The following is a 16,099-nucleotide window of genomic DNA, read 5'->3' on the forward strand; positions in this document are numbered from 1 at the left end:
ATACTCGGAATTCCACTTCTTCCAGCAGCTAAAGATTGAAAGGCATTCTGGTAAGGGTGGTTAACTGTACCTTGCGAGGGCAGGAAGCATCTGACATGAGGAGGTAGGGCCTGAGCCAGAAGGGAGTATCAACATAAAATACAGCATGTGACCCCTCGGTAGACAAAGGCCATCACGCAGATGGCGGTGTTTCGGCTTGTCCACGAGCAATGCCCGTGGTTTGCAGGAGAGAGAACTCAGTGAAGAGGAAGTGAGTGATCCCCTCAAATTCGAGAGGCCATGGGAAAAGAAAAATGTGAGCCTTCTGAGTAGACACAGAATCTCAGCTTCAACATCACAAAAAAGCAAACACCCTACTGGCCAATTATCTGAAGAGACTCGTTTAATACAGCAAATACCTAATCGCCATCAGAAAGCACCTGAACAAACGCTGATCTGGTGAAAACATCAGTGCAACCTGCCCCACGGGCAGCTGGCCGCTACCCCACAAGCTGGGGCTGGACCAAGAGACGCAAGGCCTGAACACCAAACTCAGGAAGGGGAGGCTTTGCAGGCCCAGGGAGGAGGCACCCCTCTTTAACCAGTGGTGGGGGAACAGCACAGTGAGGGTGGGCTTCAGCATCTTTTCTCTGAATGACATATTCATCCTCTTGGGCATGTTTTCCAGATACACAGCATTCTAGATTTTATGTTTAAAATAACCAGACACTGGCGACTTCCCTGGTGGTCCAGTAGTTAAGACTCTGTGCTTCCAATGCAGCAGGCGTGGGTTCAACCCCTGGACAAAGAACCAAGATCCCATATGCCATGTGACCTGGCTAAATAAATAAACAAAATTTTAAAAAGTAAAATAGCCAGACGTGACAGCTGTATCAATGCAAATTCTCAGGGGAACTTTTTAAAAAAATATATAATAAGTTTGCTTCATTAAATTATCCAGATATTTCCAGTTCATTTCAATGAATTGGCTAAACATCCTTTTAGATTGTTTACTACTGAAATTATGGTTCTTTACTAAAGGGCAGTAGCTTGTGATTTAAAAAAAAGGGGGGGGGGATTGAGCTGCTGTTTCTCAATGATCTGACTTTGAAATAGCCTCAATTGATGGTATTCTAAAGGCGTCGTATTCATGTAGGTATCAGGCCCTTGAAACTGTACCACAAGCTGAGCAAAAGCTCTGAGGAGAACAGAGGAGGGGCGGGCTGTACCCTAGCCCCAACTCCTGGGACTGCAGGTACCAGGCTGGCAGTGAGGTGCAGCCAGAAGGCAGACAGATACCTCCTCAGGTCCTGGTGGGCTGTCCTTGAGGGTGCTGTGGGGCAGGGGAGGAAGCAGTGCATTCCCTGCCTTAGCCCAGGCCCCAGCAAGTGCTCCCTTCCCTGGAGTCACAGCCCTGTTCCCCAGGAGGTACTGTCCAGTGTGTCCAGCAGTGCACACAGGGTGAGTGTTTATCACGAAGGACACAGCAACCCACTCCAGTACTCTTGCCTGCGAAAGCCCATGGACAGAGGAGCCTGGTGGACTCTAGCCCCTGGGGTCTCAAAGAGTTGGACACGACTTAGCGACTAAACAACAGCAGCAGGTAGAAAACTATTAATACGAATCTCAAATGACTGACGCAGTGTTTCCCAGTGTACAACTCTCTGGATACCTAGACGTATGTAGACTTTTGGAATTATTTTCCCATTTTTATACAGAAAACTGACCTAGCTAAGGTGAGCCACAGGGCGCCACCCAGAGGCAACAAGGTCACTCTCCTGCTCTGTCTTCTGTGGGAAGGAAGAACCCCTGCATTAGGTGGAAAGCAACACAGCAAAGCAGAGTTTAGAGCTGTGCTCAGAAGAATTAATATTCAACAGAATCTCGGAAGATCGCTCTGATTGTTACAGCCTATCTCTAAAGTCACGTAACTCCAGCCATGCTTAGTCTGAAGGCTTCCCTGCTCAACCTCAGATCAGTTCCTTTGGGGTATCTCAATTCATCCACATGTTTTATGTTTTCTCATTTTTCATTTAAATGCTGACTTGCTTGGTCAGTGGAGTGAGTTAAATAAAAAGGCATAAGCCTTTTACAACATTATCCCCACTCCTAAAATCCATTCTTCTCATGCAAGTCTTCCTTATTTAAGATATAAGCCAGCATTCCAACCAAAGACAGAGAGAAACAAAATACACTGGCTGATTTTCTGTTGAGGAATACATGAGTGTTATTCTGAAACCATCTTTTGTTAACTAGGTATTTTATAAAGCCTGTAAAACCTTCTACCTCTGAAACACAGAAGCCAAATCTTAGAAAGGAAACCATCCTGCAGACATACGATTTTAGGTTTTTAGCTGAGCACAGAGGCACTTCTCCCACGGAGCACGGCAGCAACAATTGAGTGTCTCCACAGGTTAATCATGGACTTCCCTGGTGGCTCAGACGGTAAAGCGTCTGCCTACAAAGCAGGAGACCCAGGTTCAATCCCTGGGTTGGGAAGATCTCCTGGAGAAAGAAATGGCAACCCACTCCAGTATTCTTGCCTGGAAAATTACATGGGCAGAGGAGCCTGGTAGGCTACAGTCCATGGAGTCGCAAAAAGTCGGACACAACTGAGCAACTTCACAGGTTAATCTAGGGAGAAGGAGATGCCAACTTCCCAGTTCTCATGAAGATGCTGCCTGCTACCCAAAGACATCGCTGGGCAGAAAATGGATAGAAGCTGCCAGCTCCCAGCGAGAAGTCAGTCCCTCCTAAAAATAACTCTAAGACGGACGCCAAAAAAACTGTGTCGGCAACAGCATCCAAAAGTGATTTTGAAGACTACAACTTTGCCTGAGTCTGTTAAATCTTAGGAGCTCTGTACCTGATCACCATGTTGCTTGTTTTTCTCTTTCTTTTTATTTTTTCCTGTTTTTTTTTCTTTCCCTTTCTTTCTTTCTCCCTCCCTCCCCTCATTGTTCCTTTCCTCTTTCCTTCCTTTTCAAGCAATCATGCAGTCTCTGATCTCTGAAATAGCTCCATGAAGATTTGGGCTTCCATGACCACATGTCCCACATGGAAGAAAATAATCTCATTTAGCTAATCCATGTAAACAGTGGCAGTGAAGCCAATTTTCTCTTTTAAGAGCTTGTCAAACAGTAAAATTACTTTGGGTCATTCAAGATAGGCTCCTCTGAAAATAATTTCTGAAATTATTTTTCCTATGCTTGCTTTAAAGGAAATGTTGAGCACTGATTCCAAGAGAGGATCAGGATAAATTACAACATGCTCATTTTTTTCTAATCAAGCCTAAGGTAAGCCTGCAGTTGAGCAGGAAGCAGTGAATACTTAATGACAACTACACACCTCTGCTTTCCTCTCACATCTCCCTGCACTTCATCAGGTGACATGATCTAAGTCGGCTCCCAAAGTTACCCCTTTGGGGATATTCCAACACTGCCCAGGCTGAATTACAGGGAAGCCAAAGTCTTCTACAAGTGAGACAAAGTCACCAGAAGACTGATCCCTTTATTGTGTCTTTATCGTGATAGCAAAGAATTAATGAAAACTAATAACACAACTTATAAGATCAAGGACCAAATAATTTTCTGATTCGTGTAATTTTTTCTAATAATTTTTCCTTGCTTATCCTTATATTTTCTGGAGAAGGGAATGGCAATCCACTCTAGTATTCTTGCCTGGAGAATTCCATGGACAGAGGCGCCTAGCAGGCCATGGGCTGGCAAAGAGTCCATGGGGTCAGAAAGAGTCAGACATGACTGAGTGACTAACACTATCCTTACATTTAACTTAAAAAGAAACATACCTTTATAAGAGTAAAGCTTTTCTTTAAACAAACAAACAAAAATACCCTCTTCAGAATTCTTGCCTGGAAAATCCCATAGACAGAGGAGCCTGGCAGGCTACAGTTCATACAGTCAAAAAGAGTTGCACATGACGGATGGGACTGAGAACAAAGAGATGAAATGAGGCAAAATTAAGGTTAAATGGGGTCGTTTCCAAGGCAAACCATTCAATGTCACGGTAATCCAAGTCTATGCCCCAACCAGGAACACTGAAGAAGCTGAAGTTGAACGGTTCTATGAAGACCTACAACACCTTTTAGAACTAACACCCAAAAAGATGTCCTTTTCATTACAGGGGACTGGAATGCAAAAGTAGGAAGTCAAGAAACACCTGGAGTAACAGGCAAATTTGGCCTTGGAATGCGGAATGAAGCAGGGCAAAGACTAATAGAGTTTTGCCAAGAAAATGCACTGGTCATAGCAAACACCCTCTTCCAACAACACAAGGGAAGACTCTACACATGGACATCACCAAATTGTCAACACCGAAATCAGACTGATTATATTCTTTGCAGCCAAAGATGGAGAAGCTCTATACAATCAACAAAAACAAGACCAGGAGCTGACTGTGGCTCAGATCATGAACTCCTTATTGCCAAATTCAGACTTAAATTGAAGAAAGTAGGGAAAACCACTAGACCATTCAGGTATGACCTAAATCAAATCCCTTATGATTATACAGTGGGATTGAGAAATAGATTTAAGGGCCTAGATCTGATAGATAGAGTGCCTGATGAACTATGGAATGAGGTTCATGACATTGTACAGGAGACAGGGATCAAGACCATCCCCATGGAGAAGAAATGCAAAAAAGAGAAATGGCTGTCTGAGGAGGCCTTGCAAATAGCTGTGAAAAGAAGAGAAGTGAAAAGCAAAGGAGAAAAGAAAAGATACAAGCATCTGAATGCAGAGTTCCAAAGAATAGCAAGGAGAGATAAGTAAGCCTTCCTCAGTGATAAATGCAAAGAAATAGAGGAAAACAACAGAATGGGAAAGACTAGAGATCTCTTCAAGAAAATTAGAGACACCGAGGGAACATTTCATGCAAATATGGGCTCAATAAAGGACAGAAATGGTATGGAGAGAAGCAGAAGATATTAAGAAGAGGTGGCAAGAATACACAGAAGAACTGTACAAAAAGATCTTCATGACCAAGATAATCACGTTGGTGTGATCACTCACGTAGAGCCAGACATCCTGGAATGTGAAGTCAAGTGGGCCTTATAAAGCATCACTACGAACAAAGCTAGTGGAGGTGATGGAATTCCAGTTGAGCTATTTCAAATCCTGAAAGATGATGCTGTGAAAGTGCTCCAACCAATATGCCAGCAAATTTGGAGAACTCAGCAGTGGCCACAGTTCTGGAAAAGGTCAATTTTCATTCCAATCCCAAAGAAAGGCAAGGCCAAAGAATGCTCAAACTACCGCACAATTGCACTTATCTCACACGCTAGTAAAGTAATGCTCAAAATTCTCTAAGCCAGGCTTCAGCTATACATGAACCATGAACTTCCAGATGTTCAAGATGGTTTTAGAAAAGACAGAGGAACCAGAGATCAAATTGCCAACATCCACTGGATCATGGAAAAAGCAAGAGAGTTCCAGAAAAATATCTATTTCTGCTTTATTGACTATGCCAAAGACTTTGACTGTGTGGATCACAATAAACTGTGGAAAATTCTGAAGGAGATGGGAATACCAGAGCACCTGACCTGCCTCTTGAGAAGCCTATATGTAGGTCAGGAAGCAACAGTTAGAACTGGACATGGAACAACAGACTGGCTCCAAACAGGAAAAGGAGTATGTCAAAGCTGTATATTGTCACCCTGCTTATTTAACTTCTATGCAGAGTACATCATGAGAAACACTGGGCTGGAAGAAGCACAAGCTGGAATCAAGACTGCCGGGAGAAATATCAATAACCTCAGATATGCAGATGATACCACCCTTATGGCAGAAAGTGAAGAGAAACTAAAAACCCCTTGATGAAAGTGAAAGAGGAGAGTGAAAAAAGTTGGCTTAAAGCTTAACATTCAGAAAACGAAGATCATGGCATCTGGTCCCATCACTTCATGGGAAATAGATGGGGAAACAGTGGAAACACTGTCAGACTTTATTTTTTTGGTCTCCAAAATCACTGCAGATGGTGACTGCAGCCATGAAATTAAAAGATGCTTACTCTTTGGAAGAAAAGTTATGACCAACCTAGATAGCATATTGAAAAGCAGAGAGATTACTTTGCCAACTAAGGTCCGTCTCGTCAAGGCTATGGTTTTTCCAGTGGTCATGTATGGATGTGAGAGTTGGACTGTGAAGAAAGCTGAGCGCCGAAGAATTGATGCTATTGAACTGTGGTGTTGGAGAAGACTCTTGAGAGTCCCTTGGACTGCAAGGAGATCCAACCAGTCCATTCTGAAGGAGATCAGCCCTGGGATTTCTTTGGAAGGAATGATGCTAAAGCTGAAACTCCAGTACTCTGGCCACCTCATGTGAAGAGTTGACTCATTGGAAAAGACTCTGATGCTGGGAGGGATTGAGGGCAGGAGGAGAAGGGGACGACAGTGGATGAGATGGCTAGATGGTATCACTGACTCGATGGACGTGAGTCTGAGTGAACTCTGGGAGTTGGTGATGGACAGGGAGGCCTGGCATTCTGCGATTCATGGGGTCGCAAAGAGTCGGACACGACTGAGCGACTAAACTGACTGACCCAACTTGACAAGTGTCCTTATAAGAAGAGATCAAGATACGGACAGTAGGAATGTCCACACAGAAGGATGACCACATGAGGACATGGTGAAAAGGCAGTCACCTGCAAACAGAGACACTCAAGAGGAACCAAACCTGCCAACACCTTGATCTTTGACTTCCAGCATCTAGAAGTGCAAGCAGAGAACACAATTTTGTTGTTTAAGCCACTCCGTCTGAGGTCCTTGTTATGACAGCCTTAGCAAGGCAGATTCATTAGAAATCTGAGAAACCTACAAGACAATCCTATAGAACCATCCAGAAGGAGGGAGGGCAGATGAGTCTGAAGTAGGGACGAATAAGTGGAAGAGAGATACACAGGTTTAGGACAGTTCAGAATTTCCCTGACAGTTATAGCCACAAGAATGGATAATACCATCAAGAGTGATGGTCAGTTTGATGAGCCATCTTGGCCAGGCTACAGTCTTCAAATACTCAAACACTCACCAAGATGCTACTCTGAAGGTGTTTTGTAGATGTGGTTAAAGTCCATTATCAGTTGATCTTAAACAAAGGAGATGATCCTAGAGTACCTGGGTGGGCCTGGTCTAATTAGTCAAAGGGTCTTAACTACAGGGCATACAGCTTCCCTGAGAAAGAAGAGATTTACCTTAGAAGCGCGTTCTGCCTCTCCTGACACCTATCCTCAGGGCTACAGACCTGACTGGCCAGCCCCACAATCACCTAAGCCAAGTCTTTGTAGTAAACCCCTCCACACACACATATCCCCTACTGGTTCTGCTTTTCTGGCTGAATCCTGACTAACATGAAGAGAGTGCAAAGCTAAGAAGTCTCAGGAAAAGACAATTATTAAGGACACGTCAGGGAAGAGGAGCCTGTGATGGAGGCTGACGAGAAACCCAGTGTGTGTGGAAGGAAGTCAAGGAGAAGGTGAGATTGGTTCAGCATGCTGAATCCCCATGGACTTTGAAGGACAGCCAGCCTGAGACATCACCTGGGATGTGAGACCTATACGTCTGAGAGAGGAGCATCAGGGAGGAAACTCAAGTGCCCTGATTGAGGAACAGATGGACGACACCAAAGCGATGGGCAGGGGTTATTCCTCCAAGAGGTTTACCCAAGACAGACAGGAGGAAGAAAGGACGTTAGCTAAGGGAACATAATCTGTTAAATGGGTATGGGGAAACATACCATGGGCTTTCCAGATGGCTCCAGTGGTAAAGAATCCTCCTGCCAAAGCAGGAGACACAAGAAATGCAGGTTCGATCCCTGGGTCAGGAAGATCCCTTGGAGAAGGAAATGACAACCTGCTCCAGTATTCTTGCCTGGAGAATCCCATGGACAGAGGAGTCTGTCCATGGGGTCATAAGAGTTGGACACAACTTAGCAACTAAACCACCAACCACCACGCAGCTTTACCAGCCTGGCATATATTAGGTGTTCATTAAATGTTAATTGTTTTCACCAAGAGAGGAGACAGCCATATGTGTTGGAAGTTGTGGTTAGGGTGGGAAACGGAATATAAGGTATCAGAGGTGGGGCTGCCTGGCAATGTCCCAGGCGTGGGCTGGGTGGGCATCATAGCATTCACTGCAGGTGACCTACACAGGAGAGGTGAAGAGAACACGGGGTTAGGACCCCGAGGATCACCATGGGCACCCCAAGGTGTTGGTGGGACCCAAGGACATGAATCAAGGGCTGAGGTAAGACCTTCCTGAGCCAGGACCACAAACTCCTATACCTGGAGAGAGGGAGGCTGCAGTGCTTAAATTTTACGGTGTTCACAGTGAAAGGTTACAGAACCCTAACACTAAGCAACTATAGTAGTTGCTACACATTAAAGGAGGAAAATCCTTGAAACATTAGATAATCTTCAGAAGATACTGGATGACATTCCAGGTGCTGAAGGGAGAAAAGCCATTGGTAAGGCAGGTCTAAAAGCAGTCGATGCTTCTTCCACAACCCTCACGTCCTCCCAGGTTTGAGATGGCCATCCCAGACCTGCGCCTGCCCTGCCATCCAAGCATCTAAATTCCATCTCTAGGGTGATTTCCTAGGTGACTCAACCAGGACCCTTTGGCATGTTCAATATTTTAAAATAACATCCTTTTCAAAAGTGATCCTCCATCTTTTCAAGTGACAGTGCTCAGCCAAGGTCAATCACAAAAGCCGCACTTGAACTCCACCCTCTTGTTCTGCTCTGAGTTCTTATGAGCACACGGCGTCTCATGCCTGGCTCCAACCTTTAGTCCTTTCTTCTCCTTAGCAAAATAAACCCATCCATCAAGTTTTCTTCTGAGGTTTTATTTTTCAGTTCTCTGGCCCTGTATCAGTCTAAACAAATTCTAAACGCTTCTTAATGCTCTTTGCTATAGATTTAAGCCAACTATTGTTTTGATATTTGGCTTTCCAAGATGATAATAGAACTCTTCACTCCTCATTTACTATCAAATGTAGTGGGCACATGCATAATATTATTACATGAACTCTGTAACTCTTTGTGTATTTTTGGCTGAATTTATCCCCTTTTCACAAACTTTAGTCTTGGATGTCTTTGAGATAGACATATTTAGCTTATACTTATATTTTTTTGTACTTATCTTGAAAATTCTAGTCAATCTACAGTGATTCTTCTTTCTTTCTGACATGTCTAATGCTCCGCAGGGAGTTATCTTTTCACATATTTTAGGATTCTTTGTTCTTTTTAATCCTAGACTGCAGGGCTATACAAAGAGCTGTAGAGCAACTGAAGAAGCCTCTCAGACTCAAAACTTCAAGTTCTCCTTCAAGTGACAGTAAGATGTATCTGTTTCACTCAAGCACTCAAGTATGATGGAGCAGGAACAGAGTGGGTTTCCTCCTGGCATCCCCTTTCTCTGTAACAATGTTTTATTATAAAACAACGGCCTCTGTAGCAAAGATCTCCTAGAAATTTTAATTATAGTTTAGAGTACAGCTGTTCTTTCTTTTCTCTTGGTTACTATAATCTTCTTTCTAATGGAGAGTAGCCCTGCAATTACTAATGATTTGGAAGAACAATTTGCTTGTAAAATACTACTTCTGTAGCCTGTACTCATCACTGATAGAAGCCCAGTGGAAGGCAATAAGCAATTGTGGAAAGCAAGGTCACCAAGCTAGAGACACTAATTGTAGGTGAAAAGAGCTTTATAATATGTATTTGGAGGCTTAAAAGATGGTTTTCAGTTCTGTAGCACAGATGAGGATAAATGTGGTGACATTCCCAAGTCAGAGAGAGAGAGAGAAAGGAAACAGGTATTTGAAAGATTCATGCTACTGCAGATATTGTCTTTACAGTTCACAATAAATAAAGAGCATGTTTCAAAACTAAAGTCAAGATTTAAAAAAAAAGTTCTTCATCCTTTCTATGCCTCTAAGCAGAGTGACTTGCATCCTTTCTTTATACACAGGAATGTCTCATCTTCGTATTCACTCTCAAATGTGCAGCTGAAAACCATGAAGTCTCCCAGAAAGGGAAATTTCTCAAAGGGTATCCAGACAATGGTAGGATTTCTGTTTTTTACTTGTTTCCTTTGTTATGAAAGGCCAAAATACAAATCACTTCACTTTCTAGAAAATTAGCATATATGCAGATATTTAGGTATTTATTATTGGAAGCTGACTTCAATAGGCCCACAAAAGAACAATAAAAAGAAAGTTCTAGTTCCCATGGTGGGAGATAAAAAGCAAAACAATTTTTGGAAACCTCCAGCACCCATACTGTAGGAGACAAATACTAGATGGTTTAGGTACCAAAGTGACTGGCATTCTAAACAAATGAGGTGGCATGTCAGTACTACAAGGCTCACATGTGGATACCTAAACAGTATACTGGATTTGCTTCATAAACCATAACACCATTCTGATGAGTCACAGGAAATCCTGAATTCTCTTCAGGGCATTGAGTGGGCATGAATTTTATCTAAAGAAATATTTGCAAGGGCAAAACAAAGTGCTCCAAACTGGTGCAGGCAATCAGGCAAAAGGCCAGGCAGTTGGACTAGTTTCCTTCCCAGGAGACACTGACTTTGTCTCTTGCAGGGACACCCCATTATCTCCATCCGAAGGGCCTTCTGCAGGGATTTGGGGCGCAGGGGAGGGTCACTCTTAAACCTTCAAGTCACCTCTGGTCTCTTGGATTCGTCCTGTGCGAACCTCGCAGTCCCACAGCAAAATGTCTCCCAGGAACTCTCAGTTCGAAGAGGCAGCCCCCTGAACCTCTCCGGAGCCGGGACGGAATGGGGTCCCCACTACCCCGCTGGCGTTCCTCCGCGCGTCCCGGTGACCAGCCCGACCCTCCCTCCGGCTGCGGCCACTGTAGCGCCGGGACCCCGCGCTCACCGGATGATCACGAACATGACCAGCGAGTTGCCCACCAAGCCCACGACGAACACCACGGAGTAGACGGCCGTGATGACGACCAGGATGACCGGGGAGATGTGAGCCGGCTCCAGCAGCACGTCCTCCGAGCCCGCGCTGCCGTTACCGTCCGGCTCTGCCCAGCCCGGGAACCAGCCGCTGCCGTTGGGGGGCAGGCAGGTGCTCGGGGAGCAGGTGGGGCCCGGCTCACCGCGGAAGATCTGGACTGGGGGCTCCATGTCCGGCGGCTGCGGCAGCGGGACAAGGACAGGCGGCACCTGCGGGGGCAAGAGAACCGACTGGACCCGGGAAGCGAACTTTGGCCGCGTCCGAACCAGCACGCGAGCGCGGCGGTGCAGGGGCCTGCGACCCGCTGATACCCACCCTGGCCGGAAGACCCCGGGGAGGCACAGGGGCACGGACCTCTCTCTGGGTGCCACCCCGGCCAGCAGACGCGCCGCAGGTACCAGGAGGGGCGGAGAGCGCGCCGTCCTTTCCCCTGGTGCCTGAAATCCCCCACCCTTTCCTAGGCACAGCTCCCGGGAGGAACTGTCCCCAGTCTGCGGCCCGGAGACCCCAGGGACAAGAGACCCCTGGAGCGCAGAGCCCTCGCTGCCAAGGACTTCGAAATCCCAAGGCTCACCTCCGGCTCGGGAGATGCACGCAGAGGAACAGCGACGCTGGACCGCGCGGAACCCAGCGTTCCCGAATCCCACTCAGCCGGCGGGTTGCCGGGCATCCGCAACCCCGCGGCGCTGGCTCCCAGACCCGGACCCCGCGCTCTGGCCGCCCCCCAACCCCCGAGCGCGTCCCCGCCACTCCGCGCGCGGTTCCCACGACCCGCAGCGGCAGAACACGGCTGGACGCCGCGAGTGCGCGCGGGCCCCAGACATCCCTCCCCTCCCGACCCCGCCCCTGCCGCCCCGCCTACCCGCCTGCGCGCCCCCCGCCCCGCGCCCGCCGGCTCACCCGGAGCACAGCCTCCATCCATGGACCCCGGCCTCCCCGGCGCCTGACTGAACATCTGGGCGATTCAGACTTAGGGTCAAGAAGGGTGCGCCTGTCCAGTGCAAGTGGACATCGGGGTTACTCACAATGTGTCTAGAACTGCTGCCGGCCTCGTTCTCAGAACACATCTGCTTTCCGATGAGGAGGAAAATGGTAATTTCATGTGAGTGACCAGTCCAAATACGGTAGCAAAATGATCCAATTAGAATAAGACCAGACCACACGGTTTTAGTGGTTGATTTTGACCACCCAATGCTAAGAGCCGACTCACTGGAAAAGACTCTGATGCTAGGAAAGATTGAGGGCAGGAGGAGAAGAAAATGACAGAAGATGAGATGGTTGGATGGCATCACTGACTCACGGACTTGAGTTTGAGCAAACTCCGGGAGATAGTGAGGGACAAGGAAGCCTGGCGTGCTGCAGTTCATGGAGTGGCAAAGAGTCGGACACCACTGAGCGACTGAACAACAGCAAATACATAAATAGAATATTCTGTCCCTTTCATTCTGCTGGATGCACGGGATGCACCCTGCGGTACCACCTATGTGCCTTGCTGTCACCTGCCGAAGAGAAGACACGCCCCTCCTCAGGCCAGGCCACAGTGTGGGTGCAGGTCCGAGATAGGGTCCTTTCTCCCACGTTAACCTCCAATGCCATCACATTCCCTCATGAAGGCAGCTTTTCTCTAACACCTCCAAGAGCCTGAGCCCCCAAAAGAAATCCCATCCTCGTTCCTCTGCATGACTCTGCCAGTGCCAGGAGCAGACTCTGCTGGTAAGAGAGGCCCTGAGCACAGTGACTGGAGGGTAAGAAAGCAGGACTCAGGAGCTGTGATGAGACCCTGAGGGAGACTGGGGAAGTCCGCCTCTCCCAGCTGGTGTTGGAAATCAGGTGCCAGGAGACCAAGTTAGCCAAGTGTCCTGAGTGGACTCCTGTCTAAGACTGACTGACCTCTTGAGACAAACAGAGCCCACTGCGGCTGCCCTGGCTCCCATCTGCACCCACACCTGGACAACTCATGGCCCAGACAGTCATCCCACCCATCGATGGGCAGCAGAAGGGAGCTCCCCCCTCTTCTGCGACACAATGACCTCCCAATAGAGATACGCCCCCCAATAGATATACGCCCCCCAGAGTTGTATCCCAGCCTGGAAATGTACAGCTCTTCTGAGCAATGTGATGTGAGCCCAACTGTATCCCTTCAACCCCGGTGCCCTCGGAGGTTTGAAAATGTTTTATCTCATCTTGTTCTTGTTCTTGTTCAGTCACTCACTCATATCCGACTCTGACCCCATGGACTGTAGCCCACCAGGCTCCTCTGTCTGTGGAATTCTCCAGGCAAGAATACTGGAGGGGGTTGCTGTTTCCTGCTCCAGGGCATCTTCCCAACCCAAGGATGGAACCTGTGTCTCTTGCGTCTCCTGCACTGGCAGGTGGACTCTTTACCACTGCAAATCAGTGTCATGCACTGTCATAACACAAAGGCATCTTAGTGAACCCCATACCTGCGTGTCATACACATGACTTTCCTGTGGTTTAAGCAGGGGCTTAAACCTGAAACGTTTAATCTCTACAACTCTGAAACTCTTGATCAAATTGAATCCATGGAGTTGAAACTCTAGTGCCAATCCCATGTCAGGCACCAGGTGATGGAGTGAGAGTTTCAAAGGAGGACAAGAATGTCAGGAACAACCATGACTGCTGTTGTGCAGCTTAACAATAAGGACATTGGGGGCTGGCTGACAAAGGCGCTGTTCATCCTTAAGGAACTGACTGACTCCAGGTTTAAAGGGAAACTGGTTTCCAGGGTGTGAGGGACTCCTGGCTTTCTGTCTTGCCCCTGAATGGCCAGAGTAGGGGAGCCAGGCAGGACCCCCAGAGTGTGGCCAGGGCCTCTCACAGACACAAAACCTTGCCACCCCCTGCCTCACTCACTCAACCTCACCAAATCCACCATTCTGTTTGCAAAGAGTGAAAAAGATTTTGACTTAATAAATATTCCTAATGCTATTACTGCTGATGTTCCCCATATACTGTCTGGCAAATACAAAACACATATTAACTGAATGAATAAAGAATATGTCATATTTCACATACAGCACAAGGAACTCTGCTCAATGCTATGTGGCAGCCTGGATGGAAGGGGAGTTTGGGGAAGAATGTGTGTGTGTGTGTGTGTGTGTGTGTGTGTGTGTGTGTGTGTGTGTGTGCGTGCGCTCAGTTGTGTCTGACTCTTTGTGACCCCCGTGGACTGTAGCCCACCAGGCTCCTCTGTCCATGGGATTTTCCAGTCAAGAATACTGGAGTAGGTTGCCATCCCCGTCTCCAGGGGATCTTCCCAACCCAGGGATTGAACCCCCATCTCTTGCATCTCCTGCATTGGCAGGTGGATTCTTTACCACTATGTCAGGGACTATGACTGAGTCCCTTTGGTCTTCACCTGAAGCTATCACAGCATTGTTTATTGGCTATACTCCAATACAAAATAAAACATTTAAATTAATTAATTAATTTCTTAAAGAATATGGCATACTTCACAGTAAAAAAAAGCAAATGCAGACGTGTAGGCTTGGAACCAGAAAATATGCTAACAGAAGGTTAGCATGAATTTGAAAGGTAGCGTTAACTCAAGACAGTAATTATATTTGATTGGCATTTTCTTTCCCTTTTTCTTACATAAGTCTTCAAGCAAAATTATAAGCAAAGTGGCAGAAGTCAAGGGATAACAAATCTAGAGAAAATGGGTTAGTGGATTCCTTTGTATCCTATGAAGCATCGTGCACTTTTAAGATCAATGAACTCACCGAACTTAATAAAACTTGGCAGTTCATGACTCCAAAGAGTTCAGACTCAGATCAAGTTTTGTATTTGGAGGCAGTGCTTGCCAAAAATGTTTCTCGTTTTGCAATCAATTTCATGATGATTTGGTTAGCACTCAGAGTCAGGAAACAAAAATCTCCTGAGTGGAGAAGCCATAATGGCTCCTGAATCTAATAATACCGTCTCTGCTGACTCCTTTGTCTTATAAGACCTCCTCCAGTTTCTAGCATTTTTAAAGCATGTGCCACTAAAATTAAAAACTATTAGACTGCACCCAAAGAGTGATGTTTTAAAAGACTATCAAAGCCTAGTTCTACAAGCTACCAAATTGAAAAAAAAAAAAAAAAAACAGCATTTGAATACTCTACCCTTGCTGTTGCTGCTAATTCACTTCAGTTGTGTTTGACTCTGTGCGACCCCATAAACGGCAGCCCACCAGGCTCCCCCTTCCCTGGGATTCTCCAGGCAAGAACACTGGAGTGGGTTGCCATTTCCTTCTCCAGTGCATGAAAGTGAAAAGTGAAAGTGAAGTCGCTCAGTCATGTCCAACTCTTAGCGACCCCATGGACTGCAGCCCACCAGGCTCCTCCGTCCATGGAATTTTCCAGGCAAGAGTACTGGAGTGGGGTGCCATTGCCTTCTCCGAATCTACCCTTAGAAAGAGATAATTACAAGAATATTTTGGGTGACACAAGGTGAATCCTCTTTGACTTCATTTCTGACCTCCCCCCATTCCCCAGTTTAACAGGGTAGTTGAACAGCAGAGGGAGTAGGTAAAGAGATGCAAGTAAATAAAATTAGAACCGACATATAAATATTTTCAATAAAACAGCAAATTTTGAACCCAGTTTTGTTAGAAAAGTACAGTTTTGCTTTCTATGCAGCATATTAAAAGGTCATAGGCTTCCCAGGCGGCCCAGTGGTGAAGAACGCACCTGCCAAAGCAAGAGACGAGGGTTCCATCCCTGGGTGGGGAAGATCCCCTGGAGGAGGAAATGGCAACCCATTCCAGTATTCTTGCCTGGAGAATCCCGTGGACAGAGGATCCTGGCGGGCTACAGTCCACTGGGTCACAAAGAGTTGAACATGACTTAATAGCTAAACAACAGCAATAACAATATAAAAATTTGTACAAGTCTTTGATTCTGTCAGAGTACTTCCTATGATAATATCTCACTTGGTCATGATAACTTCCTTGTCTTCGTGCAGAATAACCCTGTCTGTATTTTATAATTAAAAGCAGGCTTTGAGGGGTTAAGTTGCATAACCGCAATCATTTAATAAGAAGAGGTACTAGGAACAGGATGGTTCCTTTAAATCCCACCCTGTGATCTTTTCACCGTCCCAGTTTGCACAGA

The 16,099-nt window shown here is 46.4% G+C and overlaps 1 protein-coding gene and 1 non-coding gene across 2 annotated transcripts in view; one reads left to right on the forward strand and one right to left on the reverse strand.

Moving 5' to 3' along the window:
- Positions 1–11,770, reverse strand: part of OPRK1 (opioid receptor kappa 1) — a 30,583-nt gene extending 18,813 nt beyond the window's left edge. The window contains exons 1-2 of the mRNA XM_004011957.6: positions 11,557–11,770; positions 10,896–11,191 (exon numbers count right to left, since the gene is read on the reverse strand). Of these exons, the coding sequence (XP_004012006.4) occupies positions 10,896–11,191; positions 11,557–11,652 (392 nt within the window). The 5' untranslated portion in view covers positions 11,653–11,770. The remainder of the gene's footprint in view (positions 1–10,895; positions 11,192–11,556) is intronic.
- TRNAC-ACA (transfer RNA cysteine (anticodon ACA)) lies at positions 2,407–2,478 on the forward strand. Its single transcript has one exon. It is a non-coding gene; the product is annotated as a tRNA-Cys (tRNA).
- Positions 11,771–16,099: the final 4,329 nt, after the last annotated feature.

This window comes from Ovis aries, chromosome 9, assembly GCF_016772045.2.
Source record: "Ovis aries strain OAR_USU_Benz2616 breed Rambouillet chromosome 9, ARS-UI_Ramb_v3.0, whole genome shotgun sequence".
NCBI classification, from domain to species: domain Eukaryota; kingdom Metazoa; phylum Chordata; class Mammalia; order Artiodactyla; family Bovidae; genus Ovis; species Ovis aries.